This window comes from Cryptotermes secundus, unplaced genomic scaffold, assembly GCF_002891405.2.
Source record: "Cryptotermes secundus unplaced genomic scaffold, Csec_1.0 scaffold364, whole genome shotgun sequence".
Taxonomy (NCBI): domain Eukaryota; kingdom Metazoa; phylum Arthropoda; class Insecta; order Blattodea; family Kalotermitidae; genus Cryptotermes; species Cryptotermes secundus.
Genome location: NW_019733841.1, coordinates 1,018,748 through 1,043,287, shown reverse-complemented (window position 1 = coordinate 1,043,287; position 24,540 = coordinate 1,018,748). Strand labels below are relative to the sequence as shown.

Sequence of the window (24,540 nt, the reverse complement as noted above, 5' to 3'; positions counted from 1 at the left end):
TAATGAGTATACTGTATGAAGATGTGTATGTGTTTCTGCAAAATACAAATAATAAATAACCCTTAAATACTTATTGAGGTTAAAAAATGTTTGAAACAAAATGTCTATTGCAGAATATTGCACAATTTTGCCCTTTGATGTAGCATTGGCAAATAATCTGAGACTCCATTATAATACCTAACAAAACTGTGGTACGCATGATACCCATTATGGACTAAAAGTGTGTAGTGCTGATAAGAATGCACGTAGATTATTTGCCAATGCTATATTAAATGGAAAAATTGTGCAGTATTCTGCAACAGACATTTTGTTTCAAACATTTTTTACCTCAATAAGTATTTAAGAGTTATATTTGTACTTTGCAGAAACACATATGCATCTTCATACAATATGCCCATTTTTTGTCCAGTTTTAATTAGAACTTTAATGTGTGTACAAGTTTTTGCAAAACTGACCATTATCAAATTTCATGACAATCTGACTTGGTTCATCCTGGTCCATCACACTAGTAATAGTATAAAGGATTATTAACACCGTCCAGTGTGATTGATAAACATTGAGCTTTTTAATCTTTCATCCTTTACATGTTTCAGTCTGAGTGACCGTCTTCAGAAAGACATTATCAATACATTCGGAAACTTCTGTTACGATGTCAATGATTAATATCAATACGTACAGACAGTGTAATAATAATAGTGTCTGTACGTATTGATAATGTCCTTCTGAACGTGGTCACTCTTACTGAAACATGTAAAGGATGAAAGATTAAAGAATACCATATTTATCAAGTACATTGGATGGCGTTAATAATCTTTTATTCATGACCATGTATTAAGCAGTTCTCCAATGTTTCATTCCAATGGATGGGCAGACGGACAGATGAAGCAATTTCAGTAGGCACTCTGCAGGTTTGCAGAAGTGCTTTAAAAACTGCCAATTGGCAATCAAACGCATTAACCGATAATTGCAATTTTGGAAGGACAGGGCTGGCGTACGTGCATATTTATAAATTGAAAACATGGCCACCTGGAGGGGGACAGATCATCTTTTGTGGGAGAACGCTGCCGGGAGATTCGCCCACTGCCCAGGCAAGATGTCTTGAGGTCATCGTCACTGGGCTGCTGAGCTGTAGGCTGGTATGGATAGTAGCAGGGCGTGAGTTCCTTGCCTCGCACTGTACGCATTAGAACTCGTCCTGAGCTGTACCTGGCACAGAAACACGTTTCATTAGGTCACATAAAAATGTAAAGTTGTCGCTGTGCTTAACTTAGTACCATGCCATGAAAACCTATAGGGTAGTAGAGGTGTAGTTCCATAATGTTTGACCTCGCCACTAGATGGAGGTGAGTGGTTGGCTTCACGCCCCAGCTGGTTTACATCCAAGGAAAGAACTCCCATTAATTCACATATATTCTAGAACATGGAGAAACCTTCATGAACGTATGATCTGTGTTTAACAATGATGTTCTCCATTGGAGCAGAACCCAGAAGAATTCAAAATATCAGATAGTAATTGCCAAGAGGATTATTTCAGAATGACAGTAACAAATCAAAAATATACAGAGAGACCCAAAAATTGTACACAGCCATACTGTCGCCACTTTTGTTGACTGTCCTGCCATTGAACAAGGTGGCTCTGGCATTCATGTGACTATCAACATCTTCTGAGAGAATATCACACTACGAGCCCTACATTACAATTCTCCACTTCATGGATGTGTTGGCAGAAGACCCCTATTTAATTGTGTATACATTTTTTTGGGGTGCCTTTGTATTGAAGATGAAGTTAAAAGGATATACAATTTAGTGTAAGCTTATCATCATTCGGTTTGGAAAATTTTGTTTACATATCTGCTGTCTACAAAACTTAAGACTGAAATATACAACAATACAATTTCTACCAGTTGTTTCATTCTAACATTCGGTATTTGGAATGTGAGAAGTATGTATAGGGCAGGCTTGCTCAGGGCAATGGCAGAAGAAATCTCAAAACTTGTACTCTTCTCCAAGTATAATTAGAATGATCAAGTCAAGGAGGATGAGATGAGCAGGGAGCAATTGGAAGACCAAGGCATAGGAGGATCGACAATATTAAAATGGTTCTTAGAGAAACAGGATTGGGTGGTATGGATTGAATTGATCTGGCTCAAGATGGGGACCAGTGGAGGGCTCTTGTGAACACAGTAATGAACCTTCGAGTTCCATAAAATGCTGGGAAGCTCTTGAGTAGCTACAGAATGGGCGGCTACTCACTCATGGATCTGAGCCCTTCTTGAGAAGACGCCAATTGTGCAGTTACTCAAGAATTTCCCAGCATTTTATGGAACTCGAAGGTTCATTACAGTGTTCGCAAGAGCCCTCCACTGGTTCCTGTCCTGAGTCAGATCAATCCAATCCATACCATCCCATTCTATATTTCTAAGATCCATTTTAATATTGTCCACCCACCTACGCTTTCATCTTCCCAGTGGTCTCTTTTCTTCTGTCTTTCCCACAGATATCCTATACGCATTCCTCTCCTCCCCCATTCGTGCTACATGCCCTGCCCATCTCATCCTCCTTGACTTAATCATTCTAATTATACCCGGAGGACACAGGTTATGAAGCTTCCCGTTATGCAGTTTTCTCCAACCTCCTGTCAAAATAAATAGTTACTCATAAGTCCGTGAAACATTTTGAAAAGTTACAATAAATAAACTATGGAACGGATACCAAATTTTATTACACCGAAATAGAGATAAACTCACGAAGTTTTTTTATATAGTTCACAAATGCTCAATGTGTCCACCTTTGCTGATACGGCAGACATCTATGCCATTGTTCCGCAACCCTTTTCTACTCGCGGCACACCATGAAGTATCCATGACTCAACACGACACACCAAAATGTTATTCCCCTCAAAAAAAATGGTATCAGACAATTAATATAATTACGTAAGGTGATGAACTTATTACTATAATATTATTATTTTATTATTAATAAACAGAAATCGACTCCTGCTTTTATTAACAATTAATGAACTTAATTCACTGTAGAGTGTAGAAAATACACTTCTATTACTATTAAAGTAAATACAGTAATTCTNCCAGTCGAAATCTTGTACACTCTCTCCAAAATACTTATTGAATTTCTGCTGCAGCATTTCTAAATGTTCTTTGTGTCCATCACCATTTTATTGCCGCCAGCAAGTGACCACACAGTCGGGAACATCTCAAACGACCCATCTGTAATTCTCTATAGCCACAAATTCAGCTATTTACAAATCCTTGTAACTTATCCATATTAGTTAGTTTATTTTAGTTCCTACCTTGCATTTTTCTGTTCAGCTCATTCAAGTGTATGAAAATATCGGAAAGATATGCCAACTTACATATCCATTCATCATCTGCAAATAAATCCGCGTACTCACGCCCCTCAACAGTCAAAAATGCACGTACTTCTCATTAAGTTCAAATATTTGCGTTAACACTTTTCCTCGTGATAAGCAAAATAGCGTTATAAAAGACAGGGAAACCCTTGCTAATCCCTGCAGTTTTAGGGAAAAGCTCGTACACAGAACATACGGCAAGTTTATCAAAGAAGCCGCATAGATGCGAGAAAATAAAAATAAATCAATAATGAGAACTATGATATAGCAGCAACTGAGAGTAAATAATTTACGTTTAATTTCTTAGAATACAACATTACTGTACATAAAAAATCACGGCATGTAATAAAGAATAAACAAGCATTATCTTACTTAATCAGTGCAGTGGCTGAGAATAAAATACAAGCATATGAAACACCGTAACTGGGATAAAATAAAACTAATTAAATTCGACAATTAATTTCTTACAATAGGTAAAAGTTCGCGTCACACCTTTCACCTTGTGAGGGCACACCGGTTGCGGAACACTGATCTTTGCGATACTCCATTTCGTCCCACACCCGTGTCAGCATATCACGGTTGGTCAGAGCCCAGGCAGCGGTGATGCGGTTGCGAAGATCCCTGAGATTAGCAGGCAATGGCGGCTTTCAAAAAGACTTGGAGAGATTCATTCTCTGTTGGCGTAAGAATTACCACAATCCGACGCATAGTTTATTTGTTGTGAATTTTTAAAATGTTTCACGGACTTATGAATAACTCTGTATAATGAGGGTGACTAATATCAAGGAAGATGAGGTGTACTCAGCACATGTTGAATATATGAGGAGAGGATGAATTTTGTTAGAAGCTTTATAAGGAAACGATACAGTAATATCTAGTCATAGATGGGAGTACAACTTTAAAACGATTCTTTCTAAATGGGATATGATATGTAAATTGGAATCAACAGCCTCCGGGTAGTTTCCATTGACGAGTTCTTGTGAGCACAGCAATGGACTTTCAGAAATTTCTTCACTAACTGAGATTCTATCAGCTTCTAAAGAAGGAATATTCTTCATGGAGTTAGTTAATAATCACATCTCCGGATATATATAATATCAGATTATGTTTGCTATTGGCTTTATTCTCACTCAGAATGATTTCAACAAATCCCAGACGCAATTTGCAGTGAGTTTGAATGCGGCTTCAGCACCGTCCCATGGCACCTAAGTTCATTTCATGGTTTTGCTGTCTAGAAAACACATTGCAGATTCTGAATTCACGATTATATAGGCAGGTTCAATTTACCTGTGAGGTTCGAATTGGTTCTGAGGACGCCGCATGACCAGCAGTCTTGGTAGAATGTGTATGAAAACTCTCTTCACCCAAGGCGCCATCTTGTGGGTTTGTGGTGACCTGAAGTGTACGTTGAGTACCACCACCGTAACACATATGCTGCAACATCATATGACGTAGCTATTGACGATCGCTGTTCTTGAAGGAGTTCAGCACTATGAAAACTTCTTTATTAAAGCCGTCACAACACAACTATATCAAGGTCAGTGCCTGGTTTTGGCTCTGCTACATGTTTCGGCTATTAAAAGCCATCATCAGGCAAATACATGGCTAACATATATACACAACTGAACTGCAATATTAATAAAAGTGCTGAAAACAAGAAGTAGCCGCTGCAGCACTATAGACATAGGGCGAGTAAACCTGAGAATTTTAAATTTTACAATTTGAAGAAAAAAATTTTAAAGAAATTTTTAAAATTGGAATTGAAGATTTTAAAAGTGCCAGTTTATGAAAATCAAATTGACGTGTGTAGGTTAAAAGATTTTGTACATATCTGACATATCAGCGGGGAAGATTCTGATATATCGAAACCTGTTAGCAACGGCGAAATGAACAATTGGGAAGACTAGTGTTTTTTAAATTTTAAACTACGTGCAGTGTAGCAGCTACGTGAGAGTACACACCTGATGATGGCCGTTTGTGGCCGAAACATGTAGTGTAGAAGAAAGCAAGACGAAGGACTATAATAAATTGTTGCACTTAGGACGGAGTTTATGTCATATATCGTGTAAAGTGTAACAGGATGCTTAAATATAATATTGGATTTACCAGTGTTGGCGCTGTATTGGTAAGAAATTATTTTTTAGTTTTGTTGCTTTTTGTTGTTCGCTCAGTACGTCCAACCGTCCGCATGAACAGCTCGAGAATCGTTCGACAGGTTTTCTTGAAACTTGACAACTTGAAAATTTTACGAAAAATTTCAGAGAACTGAAAAAAAAAATTGACAAAAGTTGGCCTAAGTGAACTTTTTTGGCCCCATCTCGCTGAATATTTGTTGAAGATAAATGTTTCTAACAAAAGTTTTAGAAAAATGAAACACGTTCTCTGTCCAGTACGAGCATAATCCCTCCCTTTCTTCGCAAGTCTTATAATTTTCGAGATAAGTAACCAAAGTGACGTTTCAGAAATATACTGAACCACCGATCATGGCATCTTTTTAGGAGATAAAATCAAATAGAAAAGAAAACGAAATGAAATGTATTTATTTCAGACTGCGTTAAAATAATATTTGCTTTATTGTTCCGGTGTAACGTCGCATGAAAATGCGACTTTGAAACTTGGTCTATATTAAACAATTGACACATATATATGTATTATTTTCAAATGTTAGTGTGTAGTACGTAAGGCGTAAGTGGGTGGACAATATTAAAATGGAACTTAGAGAGATATTATGGGATGGTATGGATTGGATTGATCTGGCTCAGGATATGGACCAGTAGAGGGCTCTTGTGAACACGGCAATGAACCTTCGGGTTCCATAAAATGCTGGGAAATACTTCAGTAGCTGCAGAATTGCAGGCTTCTCAAGAAGGGCTCAGCTCCATGAGTGAGTAATTGATGTGTTGTGTAGTAACATTACTCGCTAAAGCCTTAGTATTGATGCGAAATTCAGTTTTACACTCGTAGGTAATATGTCTAATCAGCAATATTTTGAGACTTCACATATTCATATTATAAAGCGTGCAACTCTTACATGTCATCACGTGTAACTGAGATGTTTTCTTGTTTCCCATGTCATTACATCTGTTTGTATGTAATTGATGGCGATGCTGCAAGATTATCACAGAAATGTCATTAATCTTTCCTTTGGGAATAAAGCGAGTCGCGTTCACAAGAAAGAATGATATATTAGGAGCGGGGGCGCACATCAATCAGTACAGAATTAGAGCCAACTGCGCTTATAACGAAATCAGACACTAAGAAAACACGATTCCATAACGACGAAGTCGAGTAAGTCGTTTATGTAACGAATGGGTATGGTGCACCGCACCCGGAAGGGACTATACCTCGTATTTGTTTGCTTTACACTCCCATTTTCCCTATGCTACAAGCCGGTAGGTCGCGGGTTCGATTCCCAATGAGGTCATTGGATTTTTCAATTGACATAATCCTTCCAGCCGCGCTATAACCCTGGGGTCGACTCAGCCTCTAACAGAAATGAGCACTAGGAATCTTCCTGAGGGATAAAAGGGCGGTCGGCGCGTAAGGTTGACAACCTCACCGCCATCTGTGAGCCGAATATCTGGAAAATATGGGAGTAGTTACTATAGGATTCTGACGATGGTGTATAACACACAGACATACTGGGTTTTCGGACTTTATCCATCGTCCTAGTTTTTAAGATAACTAAGAAAAACACGACGTTTCGGAAAATGGATCTATTTCCGTCCTCAGGTGAGGGTAAACACATATTCTGTTGGGTCCCTTAGAAAGAGCTAGCCTCAATCATTGGTCCAGTGATTGAGGCTAGCTCTTTCTAAGGGACCCAACTAGGACCCAATATCTCTGTGTGAAAATATTTTAGCTTCGATATCTCACATCCCTATGGGCCTCCACGGCCTGTTTCATTGATAGCTTTACCGTTTATCTTTCACACTCTTACTTAATTCAACAATAACTGTTGGCTGTCCCATGTCAAATGTAGATTCATTCAATTCCGTAGGCAAATAATTTACTAAGTACCAAACACAGATATTATTTGGACTCAGATATCATGTTAGGATGATTGTGTTTGTAGTAAAATAAATTACTGGGCGAGAACTGCTATTTTTCATGACGATAACAGTACGCAAACTAAGGACCCAAACGCGAAATTTCGATATTCTCGAAACTGGATTTACCGGTCCTACGGAGTTCATTGTTGTTCGGCATTTCATAATTAATAATAACCTACCGAATAATAACTAATTCCCGTTCCAAGGCAACGTAGTCAGGATCAGTATATATATATATATGAAAGTATGTGCATGATCAGTGTAACCCGTGTGGAGGTGGGATCAAATGTCTTCACCGTTTCCCTGCGAGTCATAGGAGGTAACCTCCATGTTGGGGGAGTCTCCAGTTTGGGACAGTAAAATGTGGTCATGATACCCGCAAGACTTGGACCTGAGAATGACTGCCCTGGCGAGGACCAGCAGCAATTGTAAAAGACAGACTCATCCTCTCTTCAGAAAGGATGTCACATAAGGACTATAACCGCAAGTGTTCATTTCGTCAGAAAAAAATTACTGATTGTGGCTTGTCGCCAAGACAAAGTGATTGGCTGTAAACCGCCATTCGTTAAGTAACTCTGACACTGACTCTGACTCTGACTCTGACTCTGACTCTGACTCTGATGTATTGACAGAGGTTCTCGTTATATCTCACATAAATATTACTTATTACAATAAAGTGACAAATCGTGTACGGTGTCCACATAGTATAAATGCCCTTACATAGACGCCCGTGTAAGTGCGGCTACACTCACGCTGAATTCTGGGAAAACAAATATGGCGCTTTCTAAAAAATCTACACCCATTCCCAAATACATAAATTATCATGGAACGAAGAAAAATTTTGTCACTGGTCCTGACGGATCCCGAAAACAAGAAGATTTTGCTGACGAGGACCAGCAACAATTTACTGCTCTACTGTTTGCACCGTTTCTGTAACTTTGCTACACTTTGTAGAGAGTATAAGAGGAGTGTGTATGGACGCCATTTTGCCGTACCTGATGGAGACGAGGATCATGGCGAAGATGAGGTACTTTCCGAGTAATGGTACCACAAGCGATGTGGGTGGGATGATTTCCACAACCAGCAGAAAAAACACGTGAAGACTGATGAGGATTGATATCGACAGCGTCACCTGTGGACAAATAAAACTTGTATCTGCTAGAGGAGATTCGCGCCCCTCCTGAAATCTCGATCCTAAAAAAAAAGGGAGAGAATGACAAGATGGACGAACTGGGGAATTGGGGTAGAGAACACAAAAAGCGGACGTCAGCGTCGTATCGCTAGTGCGGTAGCGTTCGACGCATTCAAAGGCTCTCGCTCGGAAATTCCTGGAATTTATTCAAAGGCAGGGTCTTCTATACGTAACTTAATTATAAGTCAAATAAGAGGCGAGTAATTCATACAGCTCATCTATTAATTATAGGGTAGTTAGGGCCGCGCCATAGCTCAAGCGGTTAGTCGCTGGCTTCCCGGCCCGGGTTCGATCCCGGGTCTGGTCAAGTGGGATTTGTGGTGGACAAAGTGGCGATGGGGCGGGTTCTCTCCGAGTACTTCAGTTTCCCGTGCCCATCTTCATTCCACCAATTGCTCCACAATCACCCTCACCTATCATCTGGGGCTGGTACAATAGGCCAGAAGTGGCCTCAGTACAAGGGACTTAGTCCCACCCCACTAGCAATAAAAAATAAATTGTTATGATAGTGAGATCAAGGAGTTACGGTGCGTTAAATGTATATATGTTGGATTTAACGGTTCTTAGACTGTGTTGCTAGTTTGTTTATGGGGTTCATGTTAATTTTCAAAATATCTCATTAAATAATCTGCGATTCAATTTTGACAAATAGTGATTCATGGAAATAAATATTTTGTAGTGTATATTATTAAATATTCTTTATAATATATTGGACCGCCGCGGTGGTCTAGTGTTCAGAGTTTCTTGCTACAGATCCAAAGGTCTCGGGTTCGGTTCCCGGCGCTACCAGATTTTTTGAGAAGTAGTGGGTCTGGAACTGGGTTCACTCAGCCTCGTGAGGATAATTGATGAGCTATTTCAAGGAAATAGCGGCTTCGGTGTAGAAAACCGAGATTAACTGCCGTGGGGATCCGTTGCACTGACCACGTGACACCCTCTATTCGGAAAAGTTGGCACTAACTTCGCGGATAAGAGCGGCGGTCTCTCGGTCGGTATGGTTATCTTACGGATTCAAGCCACGGAGTTTAGCTTTTTAGTTTTAGAAACACGCATGAAGAAACTGACACATACTCTGTATATATACTCGTGTGTTTATATATAAACATTAGATTTTTCAGTTGACCTAATTCTTCCAGCCGCACTATGGCCCTAGGATGAACTCAGCCTCTAACAGAAATGAGTACCAGGAATCTTCCTGGGGTATAAAAGACGGCCGGCGCCTGAGGCTGACAACCTCAACCCCATCTGTGAGTCGATTGTCTAGAAAATGTGCAAGCCTCGACGTCTCACAACCCCTTCGGCCTCCACGGCTTGTTACAGGGATAGTTTTTTTTAATATATGAACATTTTACTTGAAACACCAGGACAGAGATGAGAGTGTACTGGCTGCCTGAGGATAGCTGATGCAGTAAAATTAAACTTTATCTCAAAGAAATAGGGCACGAGATTGTTGAATGAATTGAGCCGGTTTAAGGGTGACAAATGTGACAGGCTGCTCTAAACACGCACATAAACTTTCGGTTTGTGAAAAGAACCGGGTTTTTTTAAAATAATTTTAAAATCAGGGATATAACACCATGTATTCCGGTGAAAATGACAGCTTCATACTGGTTTCTTGTGTATTTTCTCTTCCACACTGAAGACTAAGGCGAAATATTCCTCCGAAACATAGGTTAGCTTTCACTGGACTGTACAGCGTTATATCCAAAACATAAGGTTCTTAATAACCGCCACTGTGAGAACTTCAAATACTACACATTGATTTTCACACGCTGAGCGACTAACAGCTTCACGAGACGGACTCCAATGAATTTATTAAGTAGTATTTATATACCAAGGTAACGATTTTGAGTGATACTGAGAAGAAATTTATGTGTTAAGCAAAGAGGAATAGACAATGAACTTTTCAAATTTTAAATGAACAGTTTCTTTGTCGACCTACTGAGGCCGCAAATCAGGACATTTACGTTGAAATGCGGGCTACAGAAATCTGAAATTCGGGCAAATCTCTTGGCATTATCTACTGCTGGGTGCGATGTAATGCAATTGGCGTGTCAAAGTTGGTCAATGCCGGTAAATTACCAAGCAGCGCTAAACACCAGGGCTGTGGCCTGCGGGGCCGACCGGTGTATGGGCGTGTTCAGACAAATCTCCCTCAGTTCCCAGTTCACTCAGCGTGAGATTCTCCGATCAAACACTCAGACACAAGAGCCTGAATTGTGGCTCGCTTATAGCTTCACTGTACTCAGTGTAACAAGTAGCTACACCTTGTGCAGGACGACACAAAGAGAACTCGATGCTTGGGGGTATAACTGGTATAACCCTGTCACTAAGGGACATAAATATAGGGACCTGATTCTCAAAGTTGGGGACTGGACTCAAGGCTGACAACCTTGTTCTGTAAAAAAAAAATTATAGTTGCGAAATCCGAAAACGTGAAAACTGGATGCAGTTTGACCGAATCTTCTAAGGAAAACTGTGGCACAAAAAGAGCTGACTTGCCAATTATAATGATAAGAAATAGGTCTAAAAAGCCGCAGAGAAGCGTCTTTACACTCGACACCCACACCCACGCAAACACACATACGTGTATATGCATCATGAACAGAGGAGATGTGACACCGTGCAATCTAGTGTAAGTTTACAGAAGTTTTGGAAGAGTGTAAAAACTCCGCGGCTTTAGTCCGCAAGCGAACTATACCGACCGAGCGACCGCCGCTTATCGGCTAATTTAATGCCAACTTTTGCGGATAAAGGATGTCGCGTGGTCAGCGCAACGAATCCCCATGGCCGTTAATTTCGGTTTTCTAGACCGGAGTCGCTATTTCCTTGAAACAGCACCTCAATTATCCTCACGTGGCTGAGTGGACCCCGTTCCACTACTCCACAGAAAATCTGATAGAGCCGGGAACCGAACCCGAGACATCTAGGTGTGTAACCAGGAACTCTGACCACTAGACCACAGAGGCGGTCCAGCGGAGTATAAAAAGCTTGGAAAAATGTGGTAGGTAAAACTGGATTACTTTACTTGCAGTTTGCTCTAAAGGTTCGCTCTCCGAACCTGAAAATGGAAACAGTAGGTTACTCCATTACGTCAGTAAATTTCTAACATGCTACAAGGGTTCATATCCCAGAAGACACCACTCTTCAAAGTCACCACCATGAGAACATAACATCTCAGTAGAGGAAATTGTTCTGCACTAGGCAACAACGGGTGTTGTTATCGTATCGGACGCCAGGGAAAGCGCTATCCCGTCACTTTCACAACTTTCTCCTTCTCAGTTCTACCATTGGCATGGGCATGGGCAAACACGTCCCGTCGATCCCACCCACAAAGGAAAATGTGATGTTAGGAATCTTTTCACGACTGAGAGAAAGGTATTAAAGTTTCTTTTCCATAGCTTCGAAGGCTATCGACCTTCTACTATAGTTTCAGTTCAGAACAAAGAGTTCGAACGAGACACTGAGTTCAAGTGCTGAGGGTATATTCTCGTTTAATATAAAGACATTTAGCCTTTCACAAAATCCAGAATTTTAGACTTACAGAATATATTAAATACTTTCGAAAACCTCGAAGGAAGTTGTCAGAGGACCGGAATTTGCACGGCTCAGATTAAAATATTTCTGGTCGTAATTCAGAACAATGTAATTGCTGTTAATTTACCCTAATATCTTTTTTTTCCTTTTAATTCTCTTAGTGGGGGGTGGAGTCCAACTGGGTTCACTCGGCAAGGTGGCCACTGATTGGCCTATTGTAGCCTGCCCCTGGTGATTATGATGATGGAGAATTTGGTGGAATGAAGATTGACAGGGGAAACCGAAGCATTCGGAGAAAACCCGCCGTAGCGCCACTTTGTCCACCAGAAATCCCACTTGACAAGACCAGGGATCGAACCCGGACCGCCGCAGTGGGAAGCCAACGGCTAACCGCTTGAGTTATGGCGCGACCCTACCCTAATATCTTGCCTAGGTTTGCCGTTTGGATAAGAAACTGACCTTCGATGTTAACACAGTTTGCATTCCATTTACGAACTGCATAGTTTTTGTAACGGCGAATGCTGGAGCGGCTACAAATTATTTGAGAATTGTGAACAAGGAGGCACAGCGTATTTTAGATAATATTCCAATATGTGGCTAGAGGTATTGAGGAAAACTACGAAAATCTGGTATCCATTGAGACACTGAAATCCAGGACCTTTCAGTTAAGGAGCGAGAGCTCTACAACTCCAGGTACTGCACGTGACGTTGGCTTCTCCTCTTCTGGTCGGCCATGTTCTGAACGCGTCGCTGCGGTGTCAGAGCAGCGAGGTGTGAACTCACCTTCTCGCCGCTGTCCGACGGCAGATAGAAGGTGAGTACAGTGAGAAAGGAGATGCCCATGCAGGGGATGATGATGTTCACGGTGTAGAAGAGAGTCTTGCGGCGCATCGTGATGTTGAACGTGATATCCAGGTACGGTTCGTCGCAGCACGTATAGAATTTCTCGTTTCTGCAAGGTAAACATTGCAGCCTGTATACTCCGCTGGAAATAACGAGGAGCTTCATAACTTGTACTCTTCTCCAAGTATAATTAGAATGATCAAGTCAAGGAGGATGAGGTGGGCAGGGCATGTAGCACGAATGGGGGAAGAGGAATGCTTATAGGATATTGGTGGGGAAGCTAGAAGGAAAGAGACCACTGGAAAGACCAAGGTGTAGGTGAGTGGACAATATTGAAATGGATCTTAGAGAGATAGGATGAGATGGTATGGACTGGATTGATCTGGCTCAGGATAGGGACCAGTGGAGGGCTCTTGTGAACACGGTACTGAACCTTCGGGTTCCATAAAATGTTGGGAAGTTCTTGAGTAACAGCATAATTGGTGGCTTCTCAAGAGGGGCTTAGTTCCATGAGTGAGTGAGTGAGTAAGTGATACTCCACTGGATCACTGATCAGGTATTCACAAACAGGAATTGAAATTATAATCTAGAGTTAAATTTATATTTATGTAGAATTTGAGAGATTTTAGGGCATTTGGTGGCAATATAATATTAAAACAGACCCAGTTAGTTGCAAAGCTGTGCTGCTCTGTATATGTTGCTAACAACTGGAAATAAATTTCGCACACATGAGCGAAGCCACGACATTGTAAACTGTTGAATTCTTCAATACTCTAAGATATTCGTGGAGCTATGGACTTCTGAATACAGACTGATCAATATGATGTTCACAGACATTCGAAGTTTAGTCTACAGAGCACAGTGCAATTTTCATTTCAGGCTTCTCATAAGTCACTGATGACAAAATCCTTCAGGACTTTAAGTGATGTAGAAATATTCTTGGCGGACAAGCAAATATCAAATTTAACTCGAATTTGTGCACAACGAAATGAAGTAGAGGCAGACTTAAATAGGCTCAAAAGGTATGAGAATGAAAGAAAATGAATAATGAGAGAAGTTGAAGGTAGGGGAAAAGGGAATGGAAGAAATACAAGAAAAAATTTAAGAACAAAGAAAAGTACAGACGAAAGTTAAAATACGAAAGGTATGTCTCAATAAGAAGCACTGAGTAGAACGAAGAAGATAAAAGTACTTATGCAAGATAAAAGGAAATATATGAAGTTAAGTAAAACTGAAAAAGAACTGATGAACAAAGGGAAGAGAGACCTGGAAGTATAAAGGGAAGAAGAAGCTAAGTACTCTGACAAAATCAAATAAGAAAAGAAGTAGTTTCGGTAGAATCCTTCCAAGCACTCAGATTTATCTTAGAGAAAATGAGTCTCTCAAACTCCATTTAGAAATCAATGCATCTGCAGTGTTCCTTATATAACTGGACACTGCATAAACGCAATAGTGCCATAGCTCAAGCGGTTAGTCACTGGTTTCCCACCGCAGCGGCCCGGGTTCGATCTCGGATCTGGCCAAATGGGATTTGTGGTGGACAAAATGGGGTATGTTTTCTCCGAGTACTTCGGTTTCCCCTGCCAATCTTCATTCCACCAAGTTCTCCATCATCATAATCACCCAGGACAGGTACAATAGGCCAACCAGTGGCCGCCCTGCCGAGTGGACCCAGTTGGACTCCACCCCCACTAAGGGAAATAGAAAAAAAGTGACAATAGTACTGGTACTATATGGGAAGCCCGTATGTTGCGTCATTTCTGGCTTAACATTGTTTCTTATTAATACTGGAATATATATTTACATCTTATTCTGATACTGCTGTCCAAAAATATAAAAATTAGAATATACAAAACTATAATTTTGCCTGTGGTTCTGTATGGGTGTGAATCTTGGTCCCTGACTTCAATGAAGGAACATAGACTGAGAGCGTTTGAGAACAGATTGTTGAGGAGAATATTTGGACCTAAGAGGGATGAAGTGACAGGAGGTTGGAGAAAACTGCATAATGAGGAGCTTCATAAGCTGTACTCTTCTCCAAGTATAATTAGAATGATCAAGTCAAGGAGAATGAGGTGGGCAGGGCATGTAGCACGAATGACGAAGAAGAGGAATACATATAGTATATTGGTGGGAAAGCCAGAAGGAAAGAGGCCACTAGGAAGATCAAGGCGTAGGCGGGTGGACAACATTAAAATGGATCTTAGAGAGATAGGATGGGATGGTATGGATTGGAATTATCTGGCTCAGGATAGGGACCAGTGAAGGGCTCTTGTGAACATGAGTTCCACAGTAACAACATTTACCAAGGTAATGATACAGATGATCAGATCTATGAAGCACAAGTTACGAATAAAAAATGGGCCCATGTATATTAAAGGTGTAGTTGGGGAGACGGTTTTTTTTTAAAGAAAGCAGCCACAGAAAATTTGCTAGGTTGTGTAGGTATTGTCTACTGTAACTGCATCACACCAATTCCACAGTTTTATATGTTCAAATGTGTGCCGAAACACGACAAAAGTCGCAAAATATTTTTATGCATTCTTGTTTTGACAGGAATGTGAATAGTTAAAGACGTTAAGGAGAAACAGACACAAGGAAACTAATTATTCAGACATTTAGATTCAGTTGTTACATTTGCTGTGACCGGGGCTATACATTCAAATCTATAATATAATACAAGTTAATTGCAAGTTAATTTTTATTCCCTTCTTTTTTTTTTCGAAAGGAAAGATGGTTTGATAGTGATAAACTTGTAATCAGCCTTGGCATATTTTAATTTTTTTTAAGGGAATTAACTTGGGGAGACTGTAGAAAATTTGGAAAGTGACTCAGTGAATGTTGCCTTCGTCAGGGTCGAGAATCTAGCATGTAGTCTCCCGTATACGGGATAGGAGTCATTACTTCTCAACAGCAAGTTTTGGTGACACACACACGCGAATATACAGAGGGGCCCAAATTATATTGCTCGTGCAATTGTCCTTCGAACTCACAAGCGTCTACAAGCTGACGGTGGACGTTTTAAACACTTGTTCTACTACTTCAGCATGCGTCGCAGCCATCTATTTCTGTGTGTATCAAATTATCAATAAATTATTTAAGCAGATACAGAGTGTTCAATCAAGGAGGAAACTTCGCAACACCGCTGACCGGGCCCAACATTCCTCACAGATTGCTGCTGTAACTGTAACGGCGCGCGTTTATCAGCGCTAATGACTAATTCTGCTATCAGCAGTCACAGCAGCAATCTGTGAGGAATGTTGGGCCAGGTCAGCGGTGTTGCGAAGTTTCCTCCTTAACTGAACGCACTGTATTTTGTACGTTGAAGTGTATACATTTTTTGGGTCCCCATTTATACTGTAGGATGGAAGGAAAGAAAGCAGTACACATACGGCATTTGTATGTAATTTGCAAAGACGTTTATTCCTTCGATGTTTAGCCTAGACGTGGGGTCGAACCACTGCAAGTCCTAAACAACACAACACAACACAACACAACACAACACAGAGAAATATGCTTCGCGTGGGATTCAATTCTGTGATAATATTTTGGGAGTGGTGCAAAATCACGCTCTTGAGTCAGACCGGCAAAATACAATCAATTTCCCCACAGTACTACCAAATTATGAAAAGAAAAATGTTGTTTTACCCTCTGTTCTGAAGGCCTATATGCAGTGCGATCGTCCGAGGACTTCCCAAAATATTTTCAGCCTCCCAAGCGGAGGAGTAGGACCCACGTGACTCAATGATATGCGGAAAATTCTCAGATGATTGCATTATAAAAAAAAATTGTACTTTTGTCCGCAAGCGAACTACACCGACCGAGCGACTGCCACTTGTCGACGAAGTTATTGCCAACTCTAGCGGATACAGTGTGACGCGTGGTCAGCGAAACGGATACCCCATTGCCGTTAATCTCGGTTTTCTAGACCGAATCCACTACTTCCTTGAAATATCTCCTCAATTATCCTCACGAGGCTGAGTGGACCCCGTTCCAGACCCACTACTTCTCAGAAAATCTGGTAGTTCCGGGAATCGAACCCGGGACCTCTGGATGTGTAGGCATGAACTCTGACAACTAGACAACAGAGGCGGTCAAACGATCTCATTATACAGTATATTAAATATTAACTACCGAGGATAAAAGGAAAGAAAGTTCTCAATATTTTGAAAACAAAATTTCAGGAGAATAAAAGGTCAGGATTACCGTGGTTTTGGACTTTGCGAAAGATATAAACTAAAATATGAACTCATCTCTCAGCTTCACGGTGTTTACTTCATCTTGTACTGTTGGTGTGACTGAATGTAGAGGCTCCTAGTACTAGTGCGAGAAATGTCCACTAGATCGCACTGCAATAGCATCCCTTGTATAGTGTGTGAAGAGGCAAAATAGCTATGTTACCTGACTGCAGGCACCTCCAGGATGTCCCATTCGACGGACATGTAGAACTCGGACAGGTCCACACCTACTTCCACGACGTTTGAACCCGCCTTCTCATCCATGTGGCGTAGATCCACCTGCGAAAACACATCCGCCGGGACTCGAACCGCGGAATACACCACCGGTAGCTCTATTCATGTACATGTTTGTGTGTGTCTGTGTATGTATATTTATGTGGTCAACGTGTTAAAACGTACTCCGTTGAGAATTCACAGTCTCGCCTCGTATTTCCATGTTTAAATGCTGTGCAAATTTATTTTACTGGGAAGGTAAATAGGGCTAGAAGGTAAGAGTAATATATGATACAACACACAGAATCACACCTGGTGCCCAGCTGCGTGGAGATTACTGTAACAAAACCAATAATTCTGTCCAAGCGGAAACAAGATAACAGTTCATAAGCTCAGAGTTCATATTATTGCTTTCTGTATATAGTCTTTAACTCAAGTGTGCAGATTACAATTTTAATTCAAAGTTCTCTACAGAGAGTGTCACTTACGCTTACATTATACTGTTAATAATGTACAATATTTTGAAATAATATGCATTTCATTAATCTGATAGCCCCACTCGAATAATTAATGTTTTAACACGATTACAGTAATATTATAATAAACCCATTTGAGCGCATAAAATTAAATATTATGGCCACAAAATCTGTAAATGAAACCAACATTTCAAATACTACAAGGAAATAGCATATGAAATGCTGATATTTTTGCGATTATATGTTCTATATACATGTTTTTGTCCGGAAGTCCAGGCGTCTGGAATTACCGTACGAATTGCCGCGCCAAGCTCAAGCGGTTATTCGCTGATTTCCCACCGCGGTGGCCCGTGTTCGATCCCGGGTCTGGTCAAGTGGGATTTGTGGTGGACAAAGTGGCTCTGGGGTGGGTTCTCTCCGAGTACTTCGGTTTCCCCTGCCAATCTCCATTGCACCAAATTCTCCATCATCATAATTACCAGGGGCAGGCTATACAATAGGCCACTCAGTGGCCGCTGTACCGAGTGAACCCAGCTGGATTCCACCCCCCACTAAGCGAATTTTTTATTGTACGACTTCTGCTATCAGGAATAAGTCACTTCGAATGTTGAACGATATCCAGCGTTTCGGTAGACACTGCAGTTTCCATCTTCAGGATTAATGTCTTTTGGAGGCGGCGGAAACCTTTATATAGATCTGAGAGTAAAATTCACTTTGCTCCTTTCGTCCAACCATCGCCTCACCCTCCAAACACCACTCACTGGAAGGTCTATATAAGGTCTTAATCCACCAAGCACATTAATCCTGAAAATGGAAATTGTAATACTATTAGTCGAAACGTTGGTAAATCTTCAGAACTGCGCAAGGTGTATTCTCGAAAACTGAAGTTGTAAACTATAAATGTTAATTTAAATAAATTTCCGTGCAGCAAAGTAGCAATATACACGTATATGAGGCTTATAAATCGTGGAAGTTCTACATTAAAGTACAAAATATGCGGAAAGTTTCAATGCCCAGACAAATTTCCACTCGTCATAACAAAATATCTAATCCATGCGTTCATGGAAATAAGTTAGACAACTCTACATTAATGCTTTAGTCAACATGGCGGTGTGCTAAATCATTACGAAATTATCAGCAACATAAAAAGAACCCGTCTACATTCACCGAACTCACTGCCCTAGCAGTTACCCTTTGGACTTGTACTCAGAGATTTTTCGTTCGAAACTCGTCAAGGACACAGACTATTTTTTTTTGGTTTTCCCAGTCACTCCAGGCAAAAACATGGATAGAACTTAAATTAAAATTCTTTTCCAATTAATAATTCACCTGTCATCATAATATTCGAAGATATATATGCTGATATACCGAAAGCGTCATATAGTATACCAGTAAAACGGAATACAGAGCAATACAGAGAGCTTTAATACCGACTGAGAGCGAGAGGATAGTTGATGACTGATGTGGCGGTTTGCTTGTTGACTGCAACTGTAAAAAAAAGAAAGCGAAGAGCAATGGTAAAACCTTCACATGCTACTTATCCCCCTCATGCAGGAAGAAGTTCAGTTGTGGTTATAAAAATAATTTTGAAAACAAAACAAGATAAGGAAAGGACGCATGCGCATTAGTATCGGCTGTGTCTGTGAAGATTGTTTTGGTGTTGTATTTGTTGAGACAGGGATTTTCCAAACGTTCGAAAACAGGTCCTTGTTCGTGTGGGATAAACTTGATAAAATGCATATGTGTATGTTAAAGAGACTATGTTTTACGAAGTAATCTTTCATAATTATTGTCCGCTATGTATATATCTCTTTAACGAAGGTACATAATAATGTACTTGCAGGACGAGTTGCATTGCAGACTTGAAGAACAGGGTAGACCCTCGTCCGTAGTGAAAAGATTTTGTGTGTTGGTGAGTTGAAATGCATAATCATGTAGCTACCAATTCTTCAGAGTTTCAAGATAGAACGGAGGCGTGTTCTCCAGAACAATATATTCGTATTACATATTTTTGTATGCATTAAATATCTGTACCTTCAGAAATATGCTTCGATATTTAGTTAAATAATTGACATTTCCAAAATAATATGTAGAAATTCTTCCTACTATCAAAGCTAAAAGACATTATCATTAATTTGAAACAACACACTGAAAGGTCACCGTCAATTATTTATTGGTTTTGGATTGCTAGTGAGTCTCTTGTTTGTCGAGTAGGAAATTTGGTATAATTTTTCGTAACTTTATTATATTTATAATATATTGACCTATAAGTATAGGCGTATACCAATAAATACAAATTTAATGTCGCACATGAAAAGAATTTTGTAATAAAACAATTATTTATACAATTATATTATAACAATTATTATAGAAACAACCACAATTGAAGGTCAATTAAATTGTAACAAAATTATACTAGTATTTTAAATTGGCCTTCATTTAATGAATATGTGAAAGTAAGCAAAAAAAAAAAGTAAAGCTATCCTTGTATCAGCCCTTGAAGGCCCATAGGGTTGTGAGACGTTGAGGGTTCCACATTATCTGACTAAGGGTCTCCAAACTATGGCCCGAGATGTGATTTTATCCGGCCCGCGAAAGAACTGTGCAGAAATGCGCCAATTGAACTAATTTTCCAATGAGTACTGGTAAAAAAATACTTGTTCATAGATTTCAACTGATGTTTGTAACATCTCTCAACTATTAGTATTTTTTCGTGGCGTCGACGATGAACTTAATGTCACACGGGAATTAGCGTCACTTCACAGCATGCATGGCACTACAACAGGAGATATCTTCAAAGAAATACAAAAAACACTAACAGAATATAATTTGGACTGGAACCGTCTGCAGTGCGTGACAGTTGATGGAGGAATAATCATGTCTGGTATAAAAATATGTTTGGTTGGCGAAATCACAAAAGCTTGTGAGAATGCAGGAATATCAAAGCCAATGTTTCTTCACTGTGTTATCTACCAACAAGCACTCTTTGCAAAACACCTTGATATGAGCTCTGTTTTAAAACCTGTTATTTCTAACGCCAATTTCAATCGCTGTCATGCACTTAAACCGTCGCCAGTTTCGGTCTTTTCTCGAGGAATGTGATTCCGAGCTTACTGACCTGACATATTATACTGCAGTTCGATGGTTTAGTTGTGGAAAGGTTATTTCGTGCTTCTTTCAGCTCAGAAATGAAATTGATATATTTCTTACCGAGAAAAATCATCACGAACCACTTTTATCAGATACCGAGTGGCTTTGGAAATTAGCAGTTTTTGCTGATCTGGTGAACCATATGAACCATTTGAATTTAAAGTTGCAGGGTGAAAATAACTTAGTCTGTGATTTATTTGCACTTATCAAGGCATTCAGAGCAAAGTTGATACTTCTGGAAAGCCAAGTGAAAAATTGTAACTTTGTTCATATGCTATTCTGTGCAGAGTTGCATAAAAAGGGTGAAGCAGAATTCCCTTCCTCGTTTGCAAATTTAGTCATTTCAGATTTGAAAGAACAATTTCGGAAGCGATTTGCTGATTTGGATGCCAGTGCTCAGGAAATTAGATTGTTTCAAAATCCGTTTGACCGTGATGCTGCATATGTCCCAAGTCAAATTCAAATGGAAATTATTGAACTTCAGGAAAATTATCATATATTAAAGACAAATACAGGGAACGAAATTTGATCTAATTTTATAAATTTCTGAACTCTGAGCAATTTCCAAATTTAAATAAATTTGCTTGTAAATTTATCTCAATTTTTGGGACGACGTATTTGTGTGAACAAACTTTTCCCAGATGAAGTACATCAAGTCGAAATACAGGGCAAATTTATCCAATGAACATTTAAAGTCGCTACTTGTGATTAGCGTTTCAAAATTTGAACCTCAATGTTGTGGCCTGTAGGCCGACTCCCGGTGCTATGTTAAAAGAGTATTTGTTACATTTTAGGAGAAAATATTGGTTAGGATAGAATTATTTTTGGGAAATACTTGTAAGACGTACGAAAGAGGATGTAAGAAGGGTTAAGGAACTTCAAAGAATTTCTGCATATGGAGTTAGACGGCCGTTAGCCTTTGACGCGTCGATGTCTAGTCAGCAGAATGACGTTGAATGTATATCGAACTGCTAACTACAGAATTTACACTTGAGTAAAGGGAGGGACGCTTGCAGGTAAAAGTGTTAGCCAAATGGTCTAGCAGTAAGGGGCGTGTCCATCCCCTTAGGATCCCAGCCAGCCACTTGGGACAAGACGTCATTATAGGCGGACTTACACCCTCCGGGAAAGTAATGAGTTAGCATGAATAAAGGTATATAACCCGGAGAGCAAATTATTATGGGGATTATTCAAACAGTAATTTTGGCCCGTTTGCGGCCGAAGGCCATGTTGGAAGAAGCACCGACTAGACACCAGGCAACGCCATCCGTCTGCAGACTCAACCCAAAGTAAGTGGAACTACTCTTATCGCCATGCTTAATAATTGTGATATTATTAAAGTGTAACTCCTCCAAGGGGACTTGAGTTAGGAACGTTACAACAAGTGTACAGGGCGTAAGAGTGACTCAACGGAGTAATGCAGAGGTAGACAAGTGTAATTTAGAGATTGCAGAGGGTGTGTCTAGAGGCAGGGATGTATGTATATATATATATATATATATATATATATATATATATATATATATATATATATATATATATATATATATATATATATATATATATATATATATATATATATATATATATATATATATATATATATATATATATATATATATATATATATATATATATATATATATATATATATATATATATATATATATATATATATATATATATATATATATATATATATATATATATATATATATATATATATATATATATATATATATATATATATATATATATATATATATATATATATATATATATATATATATATATATATATATATATATATATATATATATATATATATATATATATATATATATATATATATATATATATATATATATATATATATATATATATATATATATATATATATATATATATATATATATATATATATATATATATATATATATATATATATATATATATATATATATATATATATATATATATATATATATATATATATATATATATATATATACAATGGTAGAGTAGAACAGGAGAAAGAGGAGGCTAGCGACCCGCAACTGGGTGAAAAGAGAGAGAAAAATGAGGTCCAAGAATTGTCTAAGAAAGTGTAATGGTAATCCGACACCAGTCGGCTCCTTGTGATATTGCCAAAATGTATATAACTGTATATTGCTTGTTTATACTAGTATAGGATAGCATAGGATGAGGATGTGGGTTTCTGTTGTGATTTCCTCCCTTACCACCTTTCGCACCTGCGCCCTCCTGACAAGCCCGGTGAACAGTGTGCCCCTAGCCAATGAAGCAACGATAGAGGAAGCAATTCAGTCGTTTCCTTAGCCCTACCCCTGTGACTGCAGTACAGAAGGTGACAGCGGGGATACCTCCACGCACCCTGTCACCACGGCATAACAGGTGGCATAACACTCAATTTAATCAGATTTTAAGAATGCAAAAAGAGTTCCATCATTAACATTAATTGTTTTATTATAATTTGTGATGAAAATGTGAGCATTTTCTGCTACTGTCTGTTGTCATTAATATACGATAATTTATTCTCACGTACTTTGTATTTAGCTTATGACATTCTGTGCTCTCAATAAAACTCATATACCTAGAGTTATTAATTTCACATTTTATCCGGCCCGTTGAAAGTGCTGAATTACCTAATGTGGCCCGCGTTTCGAAAAGTTTGGAGACCCATGATCTAGACAATCGGCTCAAAGATGGCGGTAAGGTTGTCAGCCTTACGTGCCGGCCGCGCCTGACACCCCAGAAAAATTATTTAATTAATTCCTTGTACTCATTTCTGTTAGAGGCTGAGTGAACCCCAGGGCCATAGTGCTGGAAGGATTAGGTCAACTGAAAAAAATCCAATGACCTCATCGGGACTTGAACCCGCGACCTTTCGGCTTGTAGCATAGCCCCTTAACCAACTACGCCTCCGCGTGCCCCCTATGTAAAGGTAAGGAGGTAATGAGGAGAACTAGACTGGAATATATGTATTTATCACAGTATAGTACAAATATATAACGATCACGTGCCGTTTAAACCACGAATGAAGTGAAATATTTTATGTAAGATTTAAGGCTTTCACGGCGGTGACTATGAAGAAAGCAGTCTTCTGGGATTTGACACCGTGTATATGTGGTGTTAACCGACGTTTCGGAGGAACGTATCGCCTCCATTTTCAGGGTTCCGGTTCTCACGGTCTCTCCGCTTGCAGATTTCTTATATATTTTTTCTTCGACCCTGAAGATGCAGGCGATACGTTCCTCCGAAACGTCGGTTAACACCACATATACACGGTGCCAAATCCCAGAAGACTGCTTTCTTCGAAAGATTTTATACTCGAAGAGACAGAATATTAGATTAGTGCTCTATGCGTCCGTGGCGTGGTATCTTGCAACTTTATACAGATTTTTACGACATTTATATAAGACAATTCTGTTCAAATAGAAGCCTAAAAAGGCGG

At 39.4% G+C, this 24,540-nt stretch overlaps 1 protein-coding gene across 4 annotated transcripts in view; it reads right to left on the bottom strand.

Moving 5' to 3' along the window:
* Positions 1-24,540, bottom strand: part of LOC111868236 (acetylcholine receptor subunit alpha-like) — a 143,626-nt gene that overhangs the window by 6,173 nt on the left and 112,913 nt on the right. For 3 of the 4 annotated variants that reach the window (XM_023858692.2, XM_023858691.2, XM_023858693.2), the window contains exons 4-8: positions 17,393-17,508; positions 12,932-13,100; positions 8,415-8,551; positions 4,655-4,801; positions 1,027-1,206 (exon numbers count right to left, since the gene is read on the bottom strand). In XM_023858692.2, coding sequence (XP_023714460.1) covers positions 1,027-1,206; positions 4,655-4,801; positions 8,415-8,551; positions 12,932-13,100; positions 17,393-17,508 — 749 coding nt within the window. The remainder of the gene's footprint in view (positions 1-1,026; positions 1,207-4,654; positions 4,802-8,414; positions 8,552-12,931; positions 13,101-17,392; positions 17,509-24,540) is intronic. The other variant, XM_023858695.2, reaches the window with a different exon arrangement.